The following is a 26,156-nucleotide window of genomic DNA, read 5'->3' on the forward strand; positions in this document are numbered from 1 at the left end:
GTAGATTAGGAAGATACCATCTGCTGTAAACCCCAGATGATGTGCTTTTAATTCAGTTTTCAATGTAAACTGAATACAGTGATTCTCTCTGACCTCCATCTTTACATCATTGCATTCATCATTGCTTACCATTTCCTAAAAAACAATATTATTATTGTATTACGGTCACATATTTGTTTAGCCATTCCCTAGTCAATGGCCAAATGGTAGTGGAGGAACCTGTGGGAATAGACTACTGTCAAAGTAGTGTAAGCAAAAATGTATCACAGGGATAAAATATTGATTTAAAGGAAATAGGCCAAAAAGAAAAAATGGAAGACGTGACAAGCCTAACAATCATAACTCTAAATGTGAATTGATTAAATAGTGCAATAAAACAAATAAAAAACATAATGGGTAAGAAAGCAAAAACAAACAATTTGTTATATAGAAGAAAGACACCTGGTACAAATGCTGGAACAAAATTTACTATGTACCCAGTGATTATTTAAAAAGCTGGAATTCTATTCCTGTTGTAAGACAAAACAGAAAATATAAAATCACATTATCAAGAGTATGAGTTAAATCAAACTCTGCATCCAGTACAAGTCTGGGTGCTATCTGCCCTTTGTAACTTGCACATACTCCCCTTCTCTTGCATCAGAAAACAGTTCACAGAGTTCAGTACTCATTTTCTCAGGGAAGTTGACTGCCTAGTGCATAAACTCTTTCCATATAAAACCAATTTTATAATATTCTTCTGTTTTATGCTTATACCTCCTTGCCTATTTTAATGCTTAACAGGGTGATTATATTATGCATAAAATCATAAACATTGTGCCAATACTGATATTAAACTGACGCCGCATCTAAATTCATCTGAGTTCATAATTCATATATGGGGAATAGCAAAACCAGTTTACTAGACCACAGTATATGTGTGTGTGTGTATGAAAATGTAGGTTGGAGCCTGGTTGTGAAGAGCTTTAAATGCCAAATTAAAGAGTTTATATTTGAACCTAGGGTAATAGAGAGGTACTATAGTTTGTGCAGTTGGTGGTATGACTTGGTGATAGGAGACAGATCATTTGTGGATACAGAATCAAAATAAGCCCATATGGCTGGATTGTAGGGGAGAAATTTGTAAGAACTATTAAAAAAATGGAAAAGGGCTGGGTTTTGAAAAAACAATGGTATTTGGGCTTATGGATCAAATAAAGAGTCACTAGAGTTTATTGAGGGAGTGGAGGAAAGACATGAGCAGACTTGTACATTGGAAAATTATTTTAGCAGTTCTGTATGGGATGGATTAGAGTGGAGAGTCACCTGGTATGGGAAGACTGAATAGGATCCTGTTGCAACTAGTAGAGAGGCAGTGGGAGCATAGAGGAGGGCACACATGTGGAAGATGTAAAGAAAGAAATGACAAAATTTGGAAACTATCTGGATATGTGAGTTGTGCATGAGAGAGAGGCATCATGAAAAACAACACCATGATTTCCAATTGAAAATGGTGCTCTCACCAAAAAAGAAAAAAGGTATTGATTCTCTCACCATTGATAGAGAAGTTCAGATCAGTGGTAGATTTGGGAGAAAACATGAATGCATTTCATAAGCAGCCTATTGGAATAAAGAAAATGTTTAACTTGAAAGTCATTTGAACTTGGAAGTTCAAATTCCATCTCTGTTGCTACCTATGTGACCTCAGAAAGTCACAGCCTTTCTTCTAATTTGTAGAAGCTGGGTTTGATCTGTTCTGACATCCTCTATAGATCTGTGATCTTATGCTTACATATAGAACATGCAATTCAGCATATTGGTGGTTGAGGACAGAGGCTCAGGAGAGAAACTAGAAATGGTTATATAGAGTCATCTGCGTTGAGGTACTACTAATTGAATCCATGAATATCTGATGAAGTCAATTAGTGAGACTTCTGATTCTGTAAGAGTTACTTTAACAAAGCTCAGAAATCTATGAACCTTTTCCTGTCTCTTCTGTCTTTACCCCTCTCCCTCCCTCTGTCCTCTCTTATCACTTACAACTGTGTATCTTTTCTTTGTGAATACCTGTCCCTTTATTGAATCACATAATGTTTTGTGTTCTTAATTTTGAAAACTGGTGATTGAATTGTTAATACTTCTCTACACAAAGGAAGAGAACTAATTGACTTTTATTTATGTTTTGGCCCTCATTTTCATGTTATTCTGTTGGTTGGTGGCCCTAGAAGAAATAATACTTCTTAGCTTAGGACACAATGCACAAGCTACATATTAAGAAATGTGTTTAATATTTACTGATGGAAGCTTTTGGCAGTAGCTAATAAGTCACTTTTAGTTCTCAATTCTGTGATTTTATGAACATTAGTAAGATATAATTTGAGTTCACATTTTTTGTCTATTCGCATACGTAACTTCCCTTTTCCTTTTTATGAGTCCCTTATATTCATTCAGTCTCTCCTTCCCTCAACACTCAGATTGCACCTTTTTTTCACTCTCATTTTAAATATATTTTATTCATATCTTTTGTTTCTACATTTCTTAAGAGGAATTCAAACTGCCCACATTGTTTCACACAAGTACACACACACACACACACACACACACACACACACACACACACGTTTGATATCTTGGTGTTTCTCTCCAGTAACTCTACAATATGTGACTGCAAATTCTGTGCTCCTTCTCTTTATATTGAAATACTTACCAGCTGGACACTTAGCCAGTCAAAAGTTTGATATGAACCTAAAACTAGCTAGATAAAGAGAATTGCTTATCATTTTGTTAAACAGTCCTTTTTTGTGGAAAAGGAGGGAGAAAGATGGGAAGAAATTGGAGGCAGAAGTGCAGACATGTTACTTGACTGATGTGAAAGGCATTCTTGAAAAAAAAAGTTTTTTCATACTTGTGCAGTTTTCACTAAAAGCCTAAACTATCTTTCCCATTGTCAATTGACCCAGTAGCTGAGACAGGATTTGAACTGGTTATATAGTAGGCATTTAATATATGCTTGTTGTTTATTTCAACCCAGGTTTTCCCAACTCTACAATCATTTTTCCACTGTATTATATCTGAATAGTTAATTGCAAATACCCCTAATTCGTTATTTTTTCCACCATACTATTGCTTTCTCCAAGCTTAGTATTCAGGTATTGTGATTTTGTTTTCTTTTCTCTTCCACAGGTTTTGCATGCAGAAGTGTGTCAGTCTTGTGCCTGGAGTCACACTGGATTTGATAGAGAAGTAAGCCAGATTTTAATATACTCAATTAACTTTGATTTTCAAAACAAATGGGAAGTTATTTCCTATTGTTTCATATTTAATTTGTAGGAATTTTTTTTCTGCTGATGTAGGGTTGTTTCTCCTTCATCTGCCTGTACTCTCCTGTTCTTTTTACTATTATTAAGGCCAATTTTTGTGAAGTACCAATGATTACTGTCAGAATAATTTAGGATGAAGAGAAGGGATTGGGCCTAGGCCTATGGTTTCATTAATATACAATACTTTCAGATAAGGGAACTCTATTTACCAGTCCAAGTCAACTGATTCTCTGCCACTTATATCCTTAGGTAGTTAGCTGGAGCCCTCACAAATTCATTGCATTGCCCCATGTCATGTAGCTAGCCTATGTCAGAGAAACTTAACTCAAATTTTCCTGGCTCTTGAGGCCAGCCTTCCATCCACTGCAGAACACAACTTCTGAATCCTGTTTAACCTTTTTCAAACTAAAAATTAAGGCAATGGAAAAAATCTATTTCTGTCTCTTTTTCTAACATGAAGATCTCTGTACTGATAGACATTTTCTGCTTCCTTTGACATGAAAATAACAATATGAGAGGGTTTTTTTTGAGATATTAAATATTGTTATCTTCTTTTTTTATTAATTTATTTTTAGTTTTAATATTCACTTCCATAAGCTTTTGAGTTTAAATTTTCTTTCTCTCCTTTCTCTTTATGCCCCCTTCCCCAAGAAAGCATGCAATCTGATATAGGCTGTACATATACATTCCTACTAAATGTATTGTCACATTAGTCATGTTGTAAAGAAGAATAAAAATCAATAGGAGGAACCACAATAAAGAAGAAACAAAACAAAAGAAAAAAAAAGAACAAATAGTATGTTTTGATCTGCACTCAAACTCCATAGTTCTTTCTCTGGATGTGGATGGCATTTTCCAGCATAAGACTTTTGGAGATGTCTTAGATCCAGAGGAAACCAATGTTAAAAAAAAAAAAGTTCATGGACCCCAAATTAAAAATCCTTGCCCTAGGGGACCTGGCTTAAAATTTTACCGCTGATACTCAATATTTATCTATGTGACCTTGTGAAAGTGAGTCAACTTCCCCAGGTCCCAGTAACCTTATCTATAACAACAACAACAACAATAATAATAATAGCATTTATGTTTTTCAAAGTGCTTTAACTATTAAATCAATTGATCCTTACAACAACCCTGGGAGGTAGGTACTATAATTATAACCATTTTATGAGGAGGAAACTAAGGTTGAGAGGGGTCAAATGACTTGAGTCACGTGACTAATGAGTATCTGAAGCCAGATTCTAACTCAGGCCTTCTAGGCTCCAAGATCTGTGGTTTATCCACTGTGTCACCTACTTGTAAATCCCCCATTGGCCTTGGAGCTTCCTTTCAGCTCCATATCTGTGGTCTTATGATCTCATACTGAGGTCCAGGTGAAGAGACTTCCTTAAATTCACACAGTTTGTAAACAGCAGAGCTTAAACTTGAATCTTGGTCATGGAAGAGTCAAAGAGACTGGGGATATTTAACCTCTTCATGTTTCTCTTGAGTCTTGTATCTGAAAGTCAAATTTTTCTATTCATCTCTTATCTTTTCATCAAGAAGGCTTGAAAGTCCTCTGTTTCACTGAATGTCTGTTTTTCCCCTGAAGGATTATGCTTAGTTTTGTTGGGTAGGTGATTCTTGTAATCCTATCTCCTTTGCCCTCTGGAATATTATATTCTAAGACCTGCGGTCCCTTAATGTAGAAGCTGCTAAATCTTGTGTTATCCTGATTTGGTGTTTATTCCTAAGAGTTTTCCTTTGGGGATCTCTTTCAGGAGGTGATTGGTGGATTCTTTCAATTTCTATTTTGCCCTCTGGTTCTAAAATATCAGGGCAGTTTTCCTTGATAATTTCTTGAAATATGATGTGTACGCTCTTTTTTTGATAATGGTTTTCAGATAGTCCAATAATTTTTAAATTCTTTCTCCTGGATCTATTTTCCAGGTCAGTTGTTTTTCCAATGGGATATTTCACATTCTCTTCTATTTTTTCATTCTTTTGGATTTGTTTTACAGTATCTTGATTTCTTATAAAGTCACTAGTTTCCAAGTGCTACATTCTAATTTTTAAGGAAGTATTTTCTTCAGTAAGCTTTTGGACTTCCTTTTCCATTTGGCCAGTTTTGCTTTTGAAGGCATTCTTCTCCTCATTGGCTTTTTGGACCTCTTTTGCCATTTGGGTTAGGCTATTTTTTAAAGTATTATTTTCTTCAGTATTTTTCTGGGTCTCCTTTAGCAAGCTGTTGACTTGTCTTTCATGATTTTCTTGTATCACTCTCAGTTTTTCCTCTACTTCTCTTACTTGCTTCTCAAAATCCTTTTTGAGCTCTTCCATGGCCTGGGATCAATTCATATTTTTCTTGGAGGCTTTGGATGTAGGAGCTTTGACGTTGTTGTCTTCTTCTGGTTTTACGTTTTGATCTTCTTTGTCACCAAAGTGAGATTCTATGGTCTGACTCCTTTTGCGCTGCTTGCTCATGATCCTAGCCAGTTACTTGAGTTATAAACTCTTTGTTAAGGTAGGGGTCTGCTTCCAGTGTGGAGAATGTAGCTTTGGGAGTTTTGTGCAGCTGTTTTCAGAGATACTTCTAGGGACCTGTAAATTTTCAGTTCTTCCAAGATGCTATGGTCAAGGGCCAGATGTTTACTCCTTTCCTGGCCTGTGCTCTGGTCGGTGAGTGACCACCAAAACTCTTCTTTGTCTTGAAACAGTGAGGAGGATTTCCTCTTCACCACCACTACAAGCTCTACCATGCTAGCGCTCTTCCTTGCCCCAAGACCGCCACCCAGAACTGTGACCCAGATCTAAGCATGGGCAAAGCAAGACAATCCTGCACCAGCCAAAAGATCCCTACAGTCTCCCTCTGATTAGCCACTAAATTCTCAGACCCCTCAGTCTGTGTTCCAGAAGCTCAGGAAGCAGCCACCACCCTGGGGCCACGCGGCTGGGACTGAGTTTCTCTCTCATTGCAAACACAGACATTTCTTAATGGCTTTCTAATTTGTCTTTGGCATTCATGGGTTGAGAAGTCTGGAAACTGTCACAGCTGCCAGCAATTCAATCCTCTGAGGCCTGCTCCAGGTTCACTGATGCCTGTGCACCCATGCCAAACTGGGTTCCTCTCCCAGCCCAGTGCAACATACCTTTTTGATCAACCATCCAGGTTGGAAATTTGTTTCACTCTGTCTTTTTGTGGGTTCTGCTGCTTTAGAATTTGTTTAGAGCCATTTTTTACACTTATTTGGAGGGGTTTGGGGGGAGAGCCCAAGCAAGTCACTGCTTTTACTCTGCCATAGTGGTTCTGCCCTCAATGTGAGAATTTGTGAAAGAGAAATAATATGAAATAATTATGGTTAAAAAGCTGTATTGAGAATTTATAGGCAAATGGAAAGAGTAGAAGCAGGAAAATAACTGGTAAAGAGTAATTAATAGCTCGTGACTGTAATCTAGACAAGAGCATAAGAGGTCCTGAATTAGGATCATTGACTAGATGAGTAGGGAGATGAGTGTTCCATGTTCTAGGGGTAGAATTTAATATGAGCTAGGAGAAAGAGTCCAAAGTCATATGCTGAACTTATATAACTGTATGAATTAGAGCATGGTGGTACTTTCAACAAAAATAATGTAATTTGGAATAAGAACTGGCTGTGGGACTAAGATTATTAGTCCAAACTGAGAGACGTTCAATTTAAGATACCTATAGATACGTACTGTAATAGGTGATGTTCACCCAACAATGTGGGACTGGAATTCAGGACAGATATTATGACTGATCTATTGATTTGAGAATCACTTGTGGAGTTACAGTATTTGAGGCAGTAGTAATATATTGAAATCAGCAAGGATGACTGTATATAGAGAGAAGAATATAATTTTATCATTATGTCATCATCTAAGCAACCAGCTGCCTCTATAAACTGAAGGTAATAATTGCACCTACCTCACATAGTTGTGAGGATCAAATGAGATAGTATTTGTTAACAATAGTTAAGCAGGTCAGTGAATGGGGCTCTGGGCCTAGAGTCAGAAAAACCGGAGTTCAAATCCTTCCTCAGACACTTATCAGTCTGTGTGACTGTGGGCACGATACTTAACCTTAGTTTCTCTTAGTTTCCTTAACTGTAAAACCAAGATAATAGCACCTACCTCAAAGGATCGTTGTGAAGATTAAATGAGATAATATTTGTAAAGTACTTAGCACAGTGCCTGGCACATGGTAAGTGCTATAGAAGTGCTTTTTCCCCTCCCCTCCAAACTGCTTAAGAGAAAGAATTGAGTTGAGCCCAGTAATCAGTCTGAGCCTCAGAGGTTTTTTGTGCAGAAAATCTAAAGCGGTTTTCATCAATTCACTTTATTTGAAATTTTTTTTCAAAAATTATCAGGTGCCTGTTTTGGACTAGGTAGTTGAGATATGAAGGTAGAGAATTCCCTTCCCTCAAAGAGCTTAAACATAATACAACATTTACAGAGAAGGATGACCCAGTGGATAATGGTACAAGGTATGCCCTCCTGATTTCTTCTCCATTCACCTTCTTGCCAAACATAGTTACTAGAGTTAGGATCAGAAACATTAAAGCTGAAAGGAATGGATGGTGTTCTCTAGATCATCCCCCACCTTTTACAGATTAGAGAAATAAGGCCCAGAGGTTAAATGATTTAGCTTGGATCACACAGTTAGGAAGTAACAGTGGATATGAAGCCAGTTATCAAAGTCTAAATCCCAGGTAAGGGCAAAGCATAATCTGATGCAGAATGTCAGGAAGACATGTGGGATGGGAAATAGCACTTTCTGTGGGGGGGAGTCAGAGAAAGCCTCCTGCCAGAAATTCTACTAGATTTGGTCATTAAAGGAAAGGAATGATTTCAATAGGGCAGAAGTATGGTGGTCAGGTCTGGCACAGATAGGAGATGAGCATGATGAGTTCATGGAGTAGATTCCCTGGTTCATACTCCTTTGCCCATTATTCAAGGCCCAAGTCAAAAGGTGCCATTTTCATGAAGCATTTTCTGACCCCTTCCTTTTGTCCTCCCATCCAGTCAATTTAGATCTCTTTTCTCTTAAACCTTTTATGATCACCTTATTTTCTACAAATTCACCAAACATTTATCATTTTGTATTATTCCATCTATGCGTTTATCATCACTTCTCCCCTCCAACCATATATTTTCCAAGTTGAATAGAATAAAAGCTTATGTAACCTAGTTCTGGTTATATTATATTGAGGTGCTTCTCCCCCGCCCCATCTATATTTGTGTGTTAGATGTTGCCACATAGCAAAAGAGTTCATTAGAGAGTTTACTTCAACTTTATTGTTTTTGGCCATTATATCTATCCATGCAAGTTGATTAGTGATGCTAGGATCAGGTCACATGCCATATTATCCCTCCTTAAGAGACTAAATTCAACCTACCCCTCTTTAATGCCTGCAGGTAATGTGAGGATAGTTAGTGCCTTAGTTCCCCCTTCTGTTCCTTTGCTCTTCTCATCCATTCTTTCCTTTTCTGCTTATTTTTTTACACCACTACCTCCTCTTCTCCATCTTTTCTTTTTCTCTTCCTCTTCGTCTCTTCATTGGTAGTGTCACAGTGTGCCAGAGGCTTTCCAGTCTTCTTCCACCTCACTCTCCTTCACGCGCTCTGCCTTCCAGTGGCTAACACTGGCCTCTTTCCTGTCCAACATTCTATCTCCCAACTCTACATTTTCACTGATTCTAATTCCCTCCTTTTTCCTCTTTGCCTCTTATCTTCTGTCAAGTCCCAACTAAAATCCCACTTTCTATAAGAATCCTTTTTCATTCCTACTTAAGGCTAGTGTCTTCATTCTGCTGTCAATGAGATAGGAGGATTCATGGGCATGATTATAAGGAAGTCATGGTCAGAGTTAGTCCTGGGAATTAAAAAAGTCAAAATGAGTGTGATTGGTTCTCTTGGGCTACTTAGAGTTTGTCAGGTTTAAAGCAAATCTCAGTTAGAATTTTAAAATTACTTCCTTGGAGACATTCTACTCCAGTTTGTTGCCATTAGGTTTGAGTTGGTGCCTGCTATTGGCCACATTGACAACCATCTGGCTAACTCATATTAAGTAACAGGTTCCAGAAATACCACAAAAACAATTCTGACAATTGCTTATTTATAAAACTACCAAACTATATAAAAATTAGCTACATTTATTCATTTTTTAAATTCATGAAATATTAAGCACTCATTATTTGCAAGTCACTGTGCTAGAGGATGGATATAACTTAATCAATGAAAATTAGGAAAAAAATTACAAAATAATAAGAATATAATAAATGATCCTTTTGTCTTCTTAACCTAATCTGTTTAGATGATTTCACAGACTCATCAGAGTCTCTGTTCTGTCAGAACTAAGTCCAAAGCTCATTCCGCTGTACTCAGTGTAGGATCAGAAGAACCATAGAACGTTGAAGCTAGAGGGACCTTAGACATCATCTAGTCCAATCCAGCAATTTTCAGATGAGGAAACTGAGACACAGAGAAGTGAAGTGACTTTAAATGAAAGGTGCTGTATTAAGAAAAGTTTTTAAGATCCTCGAAGCTGAGGAAACATCTTTGTATTTGTAATCTGCACTTTTTAGAGTGATATAAGAATGCTAGGATACTATCTTATCATCTTCATTATGTATTGATTTGTATAGTAAATGTTCCTTTATTTTCTGCTGTATTAAGATTAGTTACTTGGGATTTTTTTCGTACAGCTAAATTTCCATTTAAATCTTTTCAGACAATCTATTTTTCAGTATTCATAAAGTATGAAATCTTCAAAAGTCATCTGGATTAGCAACATGAATGGCTTTTAAAAATACTATTCTGTCCTCACATTTCATCACCTAACAAACAAGCACTTCCCCTGGAGGCCCAGTAAGAATACTTGGTTCTGTGCTGCATGTTTTCAAAGACTTTTTGTTTTGTACTTAAAGACTTCGGGGTAAGAAAGTAATGGATTTTACAAGAATTCTTCTTTTATTCAATCCAGCAATGCCACTGTCTTCTAGAACACAGTGTACCCAAGTAGGATAAGTAATTTAAAAGGATTATTCAGATTTCAGGCATTGTCGCCTTTTAGAAATGCTCGTTGTCAGAATTAATCTGGGAAGATTCTAGGTTCTGGACTTCTGACCAATGTCTAGAACTAATTTCTAGGAAGTGAAATGAGGATGGGAAGTTTATTTGGTGAATATTTGAAAGATGGTAAAGATTTGAGATACATTATTTTAAATTAGACAAGATTCTTGGTTACTGAAATGTTTCTCCAAGTGCTTTATAGGAAAACCACCATCTATTTCTTTATAGTCAACCAAGTTAGAATATATACGTTGCCCAGTGTTTCCAAATTTATCATTTCTGCTTTATGATATAGTTTTAAATCTAATTTGGTGTTCCCTTTATTCTTTTCTTTTTCATAATTTCCCTTGACATTCTAAATGTTTTGTTCCTCCAAACGAATGTAATATCTGTAAAGTATTCATCTGGTAACTTGATTGGTAGTACGTTAAATCTATAAATTAACTTTGGTAACATAATCATTTTTGTTACATAGTCACAGCCTCAGTCTTGAGCACAGAATATTCCTCCAACTATTTGAATGATTCTTTATTTCTTTACAGAGCATTTTGTAGTTAAATCTATGTAAGTATTTAATATTCAAGTATTTGGGAATCATCCTACTTTAGTAGGATGATTCCCAAATATTTTATGCATTTTTGTGGTTATTTGAAATGCTATATGACCACTGTACCTTATTACATGACAAAAGTTGATTTAGATAATTAAAATTTTTTTTCTTTTCTAGTTCCCAAAATGAGATTTAACTGCCAAAAGAAAAAATTTATTTATTTTTAGTTTTCAACATTCACTTCCACAAGATTTTGAGTTCCAAATTTTCTCCCCATCTTGTTCCTCCCTCCACCCCAAGGTGGTGTGCATTCTGAATACCCCTTCCCCTATCGGCCCTCCCTTCTATCTTCCCCCCTTCTCTCATCCCCTTCCCCTTCTATTTAACTGTAGGGCAGGATAGATTTCTATACCCCATTGCCTGTATATCTTATTTTCCCAGTTGCATGTGAAAACATTTTTTTTAACATTTGTTTTTTAAAACTTTGGGTTCCACTATGCCCAAAGGGCTATAAAAATGTGCATACCCTTTGGTCCAGCAATACCACTTCTAGGGCTATATCCCAGATCATACAAATGGGAAAAGGACCCACATGTACAAAAATATTCATAGCAGCTCTTTATGTGGTGGCAAAGAATTGGAAATTGAGAGGATGCCCATCAATTGGGGAATGGCTGAGCAAGTTGTGGCATATGAATGTAATGGAATACTATTGTGCTATAAGAAGTGATGAACAGGCTGACTTCAGAGAAACCTGGAAAGCCTTATATGGTCTGATGCTGAGTGAAGTGAGCAGAACCAAGAGGACTTTGTACACAATAGCAGCCACGTTGTGCGATGACTAATATTGATAAACTTAACCCTTCCCAGCAATACAAGGATCTAAGACATATCCAGAGGGCTCGTGATGGAAAATGAAAGAAAGAACCATGAAAGTTGAATTGCTATCATTTTTTTTCTCTTCTGTTGAGTTTTGTTTCCTCTTTCTGATGGTTCCTCCTGTTGGTTTTAATTTTTTCTTACAACACCACTAATGTGAAAATATGTTTAATAGGAATGTAAATGTATAACCTGTATGAGATTGTGTGCCATCTTGGGGAGGGTGGTGGGGAGGAAGGGGGAGAAAAATTTTAAACTCAAAAGCATATGAAAGTGATTATTGATAAATCAAAATAAATTAATAAAATTTTTAAAAATAAAATAAAATAAAAAAACTTTGGGTTCCAAATTTTCTCCCTTCCTCCCTCCTCACCCACCCTCATTGAGAAGACAAGCAACTTGATACAGGTTATACATGTGTAGTTATGCAAAACACTTCCATAGTAGTCAATATTGTGGAAAACTATATTTCCCTTCATCCTATCCCCACCCCCGTTTATTCTGTTTTCTCTTTTGACCCTGTCCCTCCTCAGAAGTATTTGCTTCTGATTACCCCTTCCCCCAATCTGCCCTCCCTTCTATCATACTCCTGCTCTCTTATTCCTTTCTCCCCTATATTCCTGTAGGGTAAGAGAGATTTGCATACCCAATTGAACGTGTATGTTATTCCCTCCTTAGGCCAAATCCGATGAGAATAATATCCACTCATTGCCTTCCCCCACTTCTACTCCACTGTAAAAGCCTTTTCTTGTCTGTTTTATGTGAGATAATTTACCCCATTCTACCTTTTCTTTTCTCTTTCTCCCAGTATAATCCTCTCTCCAGATTGTCCCAATATCACACCTTCATCTTCAACTCACCCTGTGCTATCTATCTATTGATCGATCAATCGATCGATCTATCTTTCTATCTATCTCTATGTACATATAATTTTTTCCCCCTCCAGCTACCCTAATACTGACAAAGGTCTCATGAGTTACAAATATCTTCCTTCTTGATGATATTTGTAGGAATGTAAACAGTTCAGCCTTAATAAGCCCTTTATGATTTACCTTTCCGGTTTACCTCTTCATTCTTCTCTTGAGTCTTGTATTTGAAAGTCAAATTTTCTCTTCAGCTCTGTTCTTTTCATCAAGAATGTTTAAAGTCCTCTATTTCACTGAATATCCAAAAGAAAACTTTTTTGTATGTTTTACTGATCTTTTCTTACATTGCCTACCTTTCTCTCTGTATCTGTCCCTGACCATCCTCCCCCTTCATCTAAAGTGTCCAACCTTTATATCAAAGAAATTTTTAAAAAGAATGAAAGGTAGGAAGAGAAAGACCAAGCAAGATAATGGGGGGGGGGGGAAACCCTGACCTTAAATAAACTTTTAAAAAATATTTTGATGAATTTTTTAAGAGAAGGAAGAGAGAGAAAAATCAGCAAAACCAGTCAATTATTGAAAAAAATCTGAAAATATATGCACTGTTCCATACTCACTGACATTGCATCTCCACAGGAGAATTGGGTAGAGGTTTCTTCTAATAACTCTTATTTGAGTCCTTGCTTGTTCTTTGTTATTTCGCATCATTCACTTTCTGTTGTTTTGAGGTTATTGTTATTTCCATTTACGTTGCCATGGTCATTTTGTAAGTTTTTCCATGCTTCTCTGTAATCATCATAGTTGTCATTTCTTATAGCACATTAATATTATAGTACATTCATGTACCACAGTTTGTTTAGCCATTTCCCAGTTGATGGGCTTCTATTTTGCTTCTAGTTATTTGCTAACATCAAAAGTCCTTCTGTAAATAGTTTGGCATTAATAGTATATGTACCTCCTTGGGGTTTGTGCCTAACTGGTTCTGAGGATATAAATATTTTAGGCACTTTGTTTGCATAATTACAAATTAATGTCCAGAATGGTTGTACTGATTCACAGCTTCATTAACAATTCACTAGTTTGCCTATCTTCCCGTAACTCCTCCAACATAGATTATTCCTATCTATTGTCATTATTCCCAGTTGTTTGGGTATGAAGTGAGGGTTGTTTTAAATTGTATTTCTCTTCTTAGTGATTTGGAACATTGTTTTGTGTAGTTACTACTAATTTGTGATTCTTCTTTTGAGAATTATTTGCACATATCCTTTGATGAGTTCTCTTCTTAGGAGTGGCTTTTGGTCTTTTATATATTTATCAGTTAGTTTTTTGTATATCTTTGATACCAAACTCTTATATGAGAAATTTGACAAAAGATTTTTTTTCCTGATTAGATCACTGTCCTTTTTATCCTAGATGTTTTAATTTCATTTGCACAAAAGCTTTTAAAAACTTTATTAAAAGCTGATATTATCAAAATGAACTATTTTTACCTTTTGTAATAGCTTCTATGCCTTGTTTGATTAAGAATATGATCTCATTCTCTTCTAATTATTTTATGGTATGATCTTTAATATTCAGAGCATGTATCTATTTTGAATTGATTGTGGATTATGATGTAAGAAGTTGATCTAAGCCAAATTTTGTCAGACTACTTTTCATTTTTTCCCAGCAGTTCTTATGAAATAGTGAGTCTTTTCCTTAGCTTTTTGAGTTCTCAAGCTCATTGGCCACTTGTTTATTAAGTTCCATTATTTCTGATTTTCCCTTGTCTAGTCTGGTCTAGTCCGTTCATCTACTTCTCTATAATCAATAAAAAGTATATATATTTTGAGGTTTGGAGGTGTTATTTGCCTTCATCCCTACCTTTTTTCATTATTTTCCTTGATAGTCTAGAGCTTTTATTCCTCCCAATGAATTTTATTGTTTTATTGGGTTCTGTAAAGTATCCTTTTGATAATTTTATTTTCAGAGCATTAAAACTGTAAATTCACTTTGTTAGGATTGTCATCTTTAACATGGCCTATCCATGAGTACCGAATATTCCTCCAACTATTTAAGTTCTTTATTTCCTTAAGGATCACTTTGTAATTGAATCTATACCAATATTTAATGTGCTTTATTCAATTGATTTCCAAATATTTTATCAATTTTGTAGTTATAGTATTTCCCTTGCTAGTATTGCCTGTGAGTGCTGCAGCCTGTAACTTTGCTAAAGCTGTTAGGGGTATATCAGTATCTACCCTGACTCCCTAGAATTTTTTTCCCCTTTTTTAAAAACTTAAGTTATGAACCTAAAAAACATCAATACATATGAATATTTCCATAATATGAAGAATAGCAAATGATAACCAAGTATGAAACCATGAATCTCTTTTATGTACAGCTTTTGGTTTTGTTTTGAAAAGTATATATTAAATTGAACAAGACAGTAGCAACGCTGCTCTGCTTGGGGGTATCCCCTTCTGAAACTCCTTCTGTTCTTTTTCTTTTTTACTTGCATAAGGACCACTTTGTAATGGAAACTAAACAAAAGTTTCTGTGTGGATTTATCCCCAACTATTTTATTCATCTAGTAGTAGTAGTAGTTGTTGTTGTTGTTATTTTAATGAGGCTACTATTATTTCTGTTATTGTCTCTTGGATCTTTTTATTATGCAGGAATGCTGCTGGTTTTTGTGGTCTGTTTTGTTGCCTTCAACCTGGTTGAAGCTATTAACTGTCCCAATTAGTATCTTTGCTGATTCCCTAGGATTTTCTGTGAGATTCCCTGAGATTTTTTAACATCTCATCAGCCAGTAAGACAGTTTTATTTCCTATATTTCTTGCTATTGTCTTATTGCTATTGTTGGTATTTCTATAACCGTACACTTTAAAAAAATGATCATGTGTTAGGGCACATTGAAATGGCAAATAAGTGTGAATGGCAGATATGCGAAATGAAGTTTAATTATTTTCAAGGGTGACAACCCCTTTTCTCAGCTGTTTTATATTTACCAATGAAAAAAATTCTAATCAGTACTTAACCCAAATTATTTTTTAAAAGAACAAAAGGAACTCTTTACATCTAGTTTTTAATTGTATTAGTTTTTTAACATGCGTGTTTTACCTGGGAAGCATCTCCATTCCAACAAAATTTTATCATGATAACATAACATTTACCTTTTTTCCTGCTGTCTTGTTGGCTAGTGAAATGAAAATGACACCCAAAAAGCAGACTTGTTTTTGGTCCTGCAATTACATATATGACCATAAAATGCAACTTGTCTATATCAATAAATATGTATGTTATGATATATATAGTATATAATTGCAAACAGATCTAATAATCTAAGTTCCTCTGCATTGTCACTGACTTTATAGATTAGTTGTATGCAGTTGTTTGGTTTTTTTAGGTTGTTGGGGTTAAGTGACTTGCCCAGGGTCACACAGCTCATAAGTGTCTGGGGCCAGATTTCAATTTAGATTCTCCTTACTCCAGAGCTGGTGCTATATCCACTGCACCCCCTACCTGCCCTCCATCTTTTTTTTAATATGTATATTTTATTGATGTCATTTTTTTCTTACTTCATCAGATTTTCCCCTGTATACTCCTCCAAGTGAATCATCCCATATAACAAATTATATTTTTAAATACAAACAAACAAGAAGAAAAACAAATCAGCAAAACTGAGCCATTCATTGAAAAATCTGAAATTTACAAGGTACCCCTCATAGACCTTCCCCTCAGCCAAAGGGTGAACTGGTGGTGTCTGGTGTCTCTTCTTTTAAATCGTTCTTGATTTTTTTTTATTTTTGTGGGCAGGAGGAGTGGGTAGGGACTTGTTCTTTCCATCATTGTGTATGTGGATTTTAAGACAAAATCTGATAAAATGATTAGCAAAAATAGATTTTATAGCTTTAAACCACAAATAAGTTAATAGTTTTAAAGAATCCTTTTTTGGAATTTTCACACACACACACACAAACACACACGCAGAATAATATAGTGAAATAGAGGATCATAAAGAGTCTTTAGAGTATATGGACACAGCTGGAAAAAATTAATATTCCATTTTTACATGCATTCAAAAATGTTTTTGTGTTATCCTCCACTAAATATTTATAGTTTATATATATAGTCAGTTTTATCCCTTATCTTCTTTGTGAGGAAACATAATATAATATTGGATTTGGAGTAAGATAATTTGGATTTGTATCCTAGCTTCAAATTTTACTAGCTGTATCTCCACGGGCTAGTCACGACCTCTGAGCACCTCTGTTTCTTCATTTGTAAAGTAAGGTTAATATTGCTTATGCTACTCGTCACACAGGGTGGTTGGGAAGAAAACTGTTTTACAAGTAGAAGTTATTACTTAATGATTATCATCATTTGGGGTCATCTCCTGTCTTTAGTTATAATTGCTTAGTTTATTCATACTAATTTTGATATACAACAGCAGTGAAAATAAATTTAAGGGAGCAGTATTAGGGACAAGAGAGATTTGCATTCTGTTGCTGCTTTTCATCATGTAGCTACCTGAAGATTTATTGTTATAGTTTTGCATCATTTAATATAAGCAGTTTTCTCAATTTAATTGGGCAGCATTCTGTATTAGTTGCCATTCACTTATTTGAATTACTCTCTTGGTCTGCACATGTAAAACCAATGGTGTTGTTCTCTTCAGGATTCCTGAGACATATCCTGTCCTGAAATTGAACAGTAGACTTATTCAAGGAACATTCAATATTGTCTTTGTGTAGAAGTCCCTATATTAGGTACTGACCATATTCAGAGATGAACATGGCATAGTCTTCTTTAGCCCAAAGATTTTGTCATATCATTGGATTGTAGATTTAGAGCTAAAAGGTACCCTAGAGGCCATTGAGTCCTAGCCTTTCATTTTACTGAAGCCTGTAGGAAGTTAAGTGATGTCCAGGATGTGTCTAAAGTGAGATTTGAACCTTGGTTTTTCAAACACCAAGTGGTGCTTTTCCACTATACCATACTGCTTCATTGAGAAGATGGGGATATAGTAAAGATGATGTCATAAGAGTTATTATATCATAAAAGAGTTTTGTTTTAAAAAGATTTTGGAATGAAGTGGTGAGAAACAGAATAGGAAAGACCATTGTAGCAGTTATGGTAATGTCTTCTTGAGGCAAGGAGGACATAAAATAAGATACTAAGATACTAGTAGTGGAGACGCAAATGAGGAAATAGACAGTGATGCTTATCCCACTCAAAATCTTCGTAGACTCATAGCTGGAACATGTTGAGGGAAGGGTATGCTTTGTTTAAAAAAAAATTGAAAAGGTTTTGCAGAGTAGGGACAATTGCACAATAAATGATGCAGAGAACGTACAAGAGAAGGGATGGGACTGCTACTTTGGTGTCTAGGAGACTGCTAAATGGACTGTGGAGGCAAGATATAATTATTCAAACTTCTTTTCTCCTGTTTTCTCTATCAAAGACAATGATCTTGAACTAAAAGAAATGAAAGCTGGAACAGAATCCCAGTGGGATAAGTAAGATGATGATGTAGGTAGTGGGGCTGGGAGTTTTTGCAGGTATGAGTGTTGAAATATTGTTGATGGTTTTTGAAAAATTTTATAGAAAGTACTGTATACCACATGACTGTTGATTGTGAGATTTTCCTAGTTTTCAAAAAGAGAAAGTAGATTTGTAAAAATCATGCATGAGTGTAACTGACTCCTAGAAATTTTAAAAAATATTAAAATAGATAAATAAAAGGGTAACCTGTAAATATTTTTTTTAAAGCAGACCTTTATTGATAGCCCTTCTAAGTGCTCACAATTTACCTCTTTATCTTTCTTTTGACACCTATGTTTATATTTCAGAGTTTCTACTCAGCTTTGGTCTTTTTATCGGGAATCCTGAGAAAGCCTCTATTTCATTAATGGTCCATTGTTTTTCTGCTCTAGGAATAAACTCAGTTTTCCTTGCTAAGATATTCTTGGTTATAAACTTATGTCTAACTTGCTATTGGGAATATCGTATTCTAACTTTCATAGGGCTCTAACAGTCTGATCTAGGGTAAAGCCTCATAAATGCCCACATAGCTTGAACTTTGTAGGCTTATCCCTGGTTAGCAACTCCCTGACCTGACTTGTCAGCCTCAGGCCCCATCCCAGGTATGTGGACTGATTCTTCTCTTCTTCTCCCTGGTCACAGTAACAGAGCTGTAATCTCCTACCTGGTCCACATACCTTAGGGATTAAGGATTAAGGGTCATTGGGAAGTTTTTCTCTATTCAGATTGAACTTTGGGAGAGTTTCATCTTATTTTTTTAAAATAGCATTTTAAGTAGTGGGGCAATTTCAGTGAAACATACATGCTATTGACAAGGCTATCAGTATAGTTGTGAAGCCATTTTGGGGGTTTTATGGGGGAGGAGGGGAATAATTGGTTTGGTGATATTCCCATATATCTAGTTTCAATGAATGTTTCTCCTATATGAGAGAAACGGAGCTCCAATTTCCTTGAATCACTTTTACATTAAAACTGACAGAGTGCATCCATCATCTTGATTTCTCTGGTATCATTAACTTGCTGAGGAATATTGCCATCATGACCCCCTTTCACAGTTATGTCTGGCAAAACAAAATGGACAAGGCATCATACAAGAGCAACCTCAAGCAGCATACCTACCTCCTGTAACATTTTACATCCATATTAATTGTGACAGCATAATTTTCTAAAATCCCAGAATACAGGATTGCTGTGTTTTTATTTGATTATCTGTTTTTATTTTATGTCTTTTAACCTGAATGGACTCTTAAACACTTCAGGTGGTTAAAAATAATCAGCTAACAAAATCATTATATGTTACCTACAGCAGTTTGAAGTTACATAAAGATTTAGGTTTCTAACATGAACACATTTTAGAAAGGGCCATATGATATATAAACATAGCATTAGCAAAGTTTTAGCTTCCTAAGTTATTGACTTTTACCAGCTTTACAAGAATTCTTAATGCTCAATTATGCTTATAATTTTCTTTCCTATTAATAAGCCCCATGGAAATACCTTCTATTTTTGCATGACTCACTTATTACTAAATCTATAAATTGATTAGTATTACCTATCTTGCCATTGTAAGCAAATCATGATATAACTATATAATAGGAGGCAGAACTAAAAGGGCACACTTGATTTTCTGCCATTTTTAGTAGCCAAAAGGAAAATGATAATGGTACACATACACTTCCTATCTTTTTTCCCTTATCAGTAATTTTCCCCTTGTCAGTTAGTATTGAGGGGATACAGTGGATAAACAGGTACTTGAAGAGGAAATTAATAAAAACTAGGGACATCACAACAGATTTTCCATAGGAAGTCATATTTGAGCTTTACCTTGAATGAGTCTAGGGCTTTTAAGAGGCAATGATTAAGGAGTGGAACGTTGCGAGCATGAAGGACAGTCTATGCAAAGACATGCATCTAATCATCTCTTGATTGGAAACAGTTAGCATATGGTAAATTCAAAAGGGAGAAATTTTACAAAATATATCTTCAAACTATAATTTTACCAAATTAGGCATAAAAATTTGTTGAAAAGTTACTTTTGTTTAGACACTAAAAAATAGTTTGCAAAACTAATTACAAAATTTATAACACTAATTCTCAAAACTGTTTGGGTTGGGCACAAAATCATTTAAAGCACCCTACATCCAAACAATAACAATATAAATAATTTTAAAATTCTCTAAATATCTGTATTTCATCTTTATAGTTGCTCCCTCTACAATATAAATCATAATCCAAACTGTAGAGCACCTTAGTAGACAGATTTTAAAAGTTGCTACGGCCCAAAACTTCATTACTGTACAGTTCACTCCATGACAAAGTTCTTCACGTTTACCTTGGCCTGTTGACATGACCTATCTGACAACCTTTTTTTTGTTGAAGTTAGAAAAAAGTATTATTTTAGTCCAAGACAGGCAGTACATTCATAATATGTTTACAAAATAGTTATCAACTTGTCCTTTAAGAATACTAGCAAAAGTATAGCATAGTTCATATCTCAAAAATATTTTAAAATTATTACTTTGCTGGTAAAATCATTGTACAAACAAAATATGCAGTCTGCTGAATGATGGTTATTTTAAGTTCCACAGTTGAGAGAATCCATGTACAGAGAATAATATAGATATACACCTGTTACAAATATGCTACAGTTTTAAGTCTTGCTAGTTGAACACAGTATCCCAAAGTATCCAAGAAGCTTCACACATAATCCATCTAAGTTATTTTTGACATAAGGCTCTGGCACATCAGAAAAGAACCACATCCAGCTGAAGCTTTGCAGATTTGTGACATTGGGCTGTCAAGTAGATTTTTCTGTTAAAATGCAGGCTTGCTCATGTATTCTTCCATTACCTCCTGTAACATATCAGTGTCTTGAATAGCCTTGACAGGAGTTTTCTTTTGATGTTTCCTGGCTTTCCCCACCCATTATAAACTCATCAAGAATAAAATATGCATTTTAGAAATTAAATGTAAATCCAACTCACAGACCATGTTGGCAGGGGCCAAGACCACTGCCCTCCTCCTTGTGGGGCTCTGCTGGTCAAACTGCCAGATAGGACGAGTATGAAGCTGGATGCACCAATGGCCACTGCCTCTCCTGTAGCTGCAAGCTGCCAAGGTGACAGGTGAAGCCTCCTCCCTGACAACTCGTCTGAGGCTGTGCTGATGGCCTGGTGTTCAAGAATTCAAGGTCACCTTCAGACCATGATTAGGTCAGGTTTATACCTCTGCAAATCTGTGAAGATTGTTAAGTGATCTACCAACACTCGTGCAGTTGTGAAGAGAGGTTCTTTAAAGAGTGGCTAATGTATTATATAGTTATTAGTCACTGATTCTTGTTAAAGTACAAGAATTTACTCATGTTATTGATCCCTGCATAAATATTTATGTCATTTTAAAATCTCAGATTATAAATGCCAGCCCTCTAAACTCTGCCCTGCTTTTCACATGTCACCATGTAAAACTAGAAGAGTAAGAGCCAGCAGCCATGTGGATGTATATGTCTCTGCCATATCTTTAAGTGGTTTTGATTTCTATAATTTACCTGACCAATGGGGGGAAAAAAGATGACTGAAAGTATAAATTATTTTGCATCAGTGAAAGCATCTGTTGTCACAAATTTAAAAGGCAACAATTTATCTTTTATATATGGTGTCAAGGTGCAAAGGACTATTTAATGTACTTTTCTACTCTGAGTTTCTGAATTTAAACTTTTCTGTGGTAAACAGCCTACCAAACTATCTCATATCATAGCATCATGAAGTTTATAGCATCAGACTCTACAGATCATCTCTTCTACCCTTTCACTTTACCATTAAGAGTATTGAGGCTGTGGCAGCTAGGTGGTGCAGTGGATAGAGCACCGGCCCTGGAGTGAGGAGGACCTGAGTTCAAATCCAGCCTCAGACACTTGACACTTACTAGCTGGGCAAGTCACTTAACCCCAATTGCCTTTTAAAAAAAAATAGTATTGAGGCTTAGAGAATGGTTGTGATTTGCCCAAGATAATGTAGGTAGTTGTAAAAATCAGAAGTATATTTCATCCCAGGTCCTTAGACTCACAATCTAGTGCACCATGCTACTTAGACAATACCTAGACAAAAAGAAGTGTTCTTGCTGACAGAGAATTCAGAAATCAAACCTGCCACCATTCTTACCATTTCTTGGGAAATCAGTCAGAAAACTTTTAGTTTCTCGATGGCTTGCTTAACAGCTCTAATACATGTAGGTTATTGCAAGTAAATGCCAACATGCAAGTTATCAAAAAAGAATATAACTGAGGAAATCAAATATTCTCCATTTCCCCCATTTTTCTCCTCTGCTGCCTTTTATCTGCCACAGTTATCATTATGGAGAACACGTTATATTTAAGACAAATTTGGAGAGAAGATCCAGGCAGTATGTAGCTATTACAGTTTTTCCTTTTTAAAGCTATCTTTAAAGCTGAAGAAAGTGTTTATTTTCTAGTTAAGCTGCAGAGTTTGGACACAAATTATACTGATCCTTTTTTGAGCAATCCTGATTTCTAATTATCCAGGCTAACCTAAGGAGCCTGATGAATAAGCATGTTGCTGCTAAAGCACATGTTTATGTTATGAGTCCTTTGAGACAGTGCCCATGTTTGGGAACTGAGGAATACTTTTTAGTGCTGAAACAAAGTAAAGGAACATTCAAACAAATTGCTAGATATATAAGGGTACTTGTAAAGCCCAGGGAATATGCAAAATTTAACTATGGAATCACCTCAATTAGCCTTTTGGTTGGAATTCATTTCAGACCATTAGTGACCCAAAACAGAATAAGAAATTTATATTTAGTATATATACCATAAATACCATAATTAAAATGGATAGCAATTCAGTCTCTAGTGCAAAATGAGTTTGTTGCAAAGAGAGAGATTTGGTTTGATTTCCTAGCAATTAATGCTATCCAAAAATGGAGTAGGTTCTCTGGAGATGTGATGGGTTCCCCAGCCTTGGAGGTTTATAAGCTGAGACTATATTATCATTTGCGGGTTATAATGGGGATTCCTTTTTTATATGGCCTTAGGGTCCCTTGCAGCACTTAAATTCTGTGATTCAGATATATCTTGCTTGATTATTTCAAAAACCTAAGCATAGTAATTAGCCTCTAATTAGCAGGGAAGTAGTAGATCAGCAGCCTAAAGCATACACTTCTACATTTGGTCCTGCTTTTGACTAGATTTGCATTCTTTGACAAGTTATAAACTTCTCAGAATTTTCATTTTCTAAGATTCTTCAGCTCACTTAAATCTTACAGCTGCACTGGGGAATAATTCTGGACTGTCCACGTAGTTATTGTCAGAACGGTGTTTCATGAAGCTGAATGTAATATTATACACTTCTCCCAGGAGAGGATCCAAAGACAGAATTACCTACAGAAAAGGAAAGCAATAGTTCCTTGATAAAAGGTTGAGACTGGGACCTTGGAGGAGGCTGGAAAACCTTAACATTGCTCCTACTTTTTTAGGTCCTACCTGTTGCAGAATTTGAATTAATTTGATTTTATTGGCAGGCCTGAATATTACTTCACGCGTTGAGGTTGTAGGAGAAAAACAAATCAAGGTAATAGTTTTTTTAAAAATCACCCTTGTTTCCTTTGTAAATGTTATAAGCTAGTCCAGGGGAAAAAAAGCAGTGATTCTATAATGTCTGCCAGTCATGGATAAGATGAGTAATGATTCACTAAGAGCTAATTTAGAAATGAGGTGATGGGAATAAGACTCAAAGAGATTGTACAGTGGTGAGAATGTGAATAACTTGGAAAAAATGTTGAAATGTTATAATGTAACAAAATAACAAATCTTTCCCTCCCTGCCTCAAGAGCCACAATTAAACCTTTTGAGCTGTGCATCTGAAAGGAGACAAAGTGTCGCAGAGGGCTAGTGCACTAGATTTCCCACTCTTGATCTTCTCACTCATATTATTAGGTCAAAAGTGAAAAGTAAGAGCTTTCATCTCTCTTTTTGTAGTCATTTGTACACTGCAGCAAAGCAGCCCACCATTTGTCACAATCAGCAAATTTTAAAGGAAACTTAACCGTGAGATGACATTATAGGTGAGTTGCCAAGTGAGAATGTCAGAGGTTATAAGAAAGAGAGAGCTTTGGAGAATGCCCCTGAGAAGGATACTGCATAGAGGACAGACATTTCTCATCTCTTTCATAGAAAACCAGTCTCATCAAATCAGATGCCATTAAAGTTTAGTAATGTGATTGCCTCCATCTTGGTGCCCTCCCAGTGTCTTGGAGAAAACATGTGCATCTGGACGCCTTTGACAGATGCCCTGTATCGGTGGAAGTTCAGTGGCTGCAGATTGGTTTGTTTTGTTGGCAGCTTGTCTTAATTGAAGGCAGACTTTCAGGTGAGCGTTCCCATTGTGAGCCTGGTAATGTGTTTTACCATTCATGTTGTGATTATCCTTTCTTTTAAAAGCATTTTTCCTTGTTTGATACTTTGTTCCTTGATGATTACGGAATATTTTCTGGGGATTTACTGTGTTGTCAAAAAAAATTGCTGTTTTAAATCTCTTCTACTTCCCTCCCATGAACTTTTTTGGGATCTTTGCATTTCTTTTTTCAAGAAATTCACACATCTCCTTTCTTCTAGTATTCCCTCCCCGCCTCTTTATTTTCTTCTTAAGCTGAAGCAGGGTGAGGTTGTGGTGGAAGGAAGACTTAATGTGGAATCAGAAGACCTGAGATCAAGTACTAGTTCTATAACTTACTGCCTCTGTGACATTTAGCAAGTCACTTAATTTCCCTCTGCCTGTTTCATTTGCAAAGTGAAGGGATTAGAATAAATGATCTCTGACAGTTCTTTTACTTCTAAATATTATGTTTCTGTAAACTCTAGCGTCTAGAAGTTTTCCTTTTCCCCGTAGCATTTGAGATTGACCCAATTTCTTTCTGGAAAAAAGGGACAAGAAGACAAGTGTACCTTACTCAATTGACAAACATTAATTAAATATTTGCCTGGTTTTGGGAAAACAGGGACAAAAATGAAGCAGTCCCTGATCTCAAAGAGCAGAGAAATAATGTGTACATAAACAGACAAAAAATAAATATATGGCTGATTAAAAATTATTTTTTAAATTGCATTAAGAAATGCTTCTTGATTTTTCTGTTTTCTTGGGCTTACTAATACAGATTTGAATAGTGCATGTTCATTAGTTCATAGTTCCAGAGTCTGTAAAGTGATTCTTTGAGGTGCTACTTGATACTCAAAAACAAACAATACAAATGAAACTGAATGTGTATTTTGAGAAACAAAATCATATTAATAGGGCTACTATAGTGGCATAACAATAATCATATACCATACACATTCACTTGGAATTGTAGCATTTAAGAGTTGGGAGGGATTCTAAGGTTGATGATGATAAGTCACATTTAATAATTTTACAGAATGGTTCCCTTCAAACAATACTCTGAGGTAGGTAATGCAAGTATTATTTCTTCCCATTTTATGCATGAGAAATAAAGGAAATATCATTGCAAGTTTCAGAGCCAAAACTTTATCTATTGCTTCATGCTACCCTTCAGAAAAAGAACTTATCCTTCTGTAATTTACAGATGTAATCTTCTGGTCTGGCTTCTAACACATTGGCTGTTGGCACCATGATGTCACATTCAGGGTGACATCTTATACAAAAGTTAATCTGATTTTCAAGCAGAAACAACTACATAACATCAACTCTTTATTCTCTCATTGAGAAGAAATGCTTTTTACTGCTAGTGACCAGAATATTAAAAATATATAATTCTTATGTGAGTTGTATTCTCAGACACCTGTATAAGAGTAATCCAAACACATATATTCACCATTTTGGTTTGTTTGGGGTTTTTTTGTAAAAAATTGAAGCACTTAATGGCTAATCAGATTTTTTGATATTATAGATTGTTTTTTTCATATATGCCATTGTGATAACCTCAGAATTGTGC

The 26,156-nt window shown here is 35.7% G+C and overlaps 1 protein-coding gene across 5 annotated transcripts in view; it reads left to right on the forward strand.

The window, feature by feature from the left end:
• RPTOR (regulatory associated protein of MTOR complex 1) overlaps positions 1 to 26,156 on the forward strand; it is a 508,936-nt gene that overhangs the window by 254,267 nt on the left and 228,513 nt on the right. For all 5 annotated transcript variants that reach the window (XM_078155853.1, XM_078155851.1, XM_078155852.1 and 2 more), the window contains exon 7: positions 3,163 to 3,222. In XM_078155853.1, the coding sequence (XP_078011979.1) occupies positions 3,163 to 3,222 (60 nt within the window). The remainder of the gene's footprint in view (positions 1 to 3,162; positions 3,223 to 26,156) is intronic.

Source organism: Phascolarctos cinereus, unplaced genomic scaffold (genome assembly GCF_003287225.1).
Source record: "Phascolarctos cinereus isolate Bilbo 61053 unplaced genomic scaffold, phaCin_HiC Scaffold_5;HRSCAF=322, whole genome shotgun sequence".
NCBI classification, from domain to species: Eukaryota; Metazoa; Chordata; class Mammalia; order Diprotodontia; family Phascolarctidae; genus Phascolarctos; species Phascolarctos cinereus.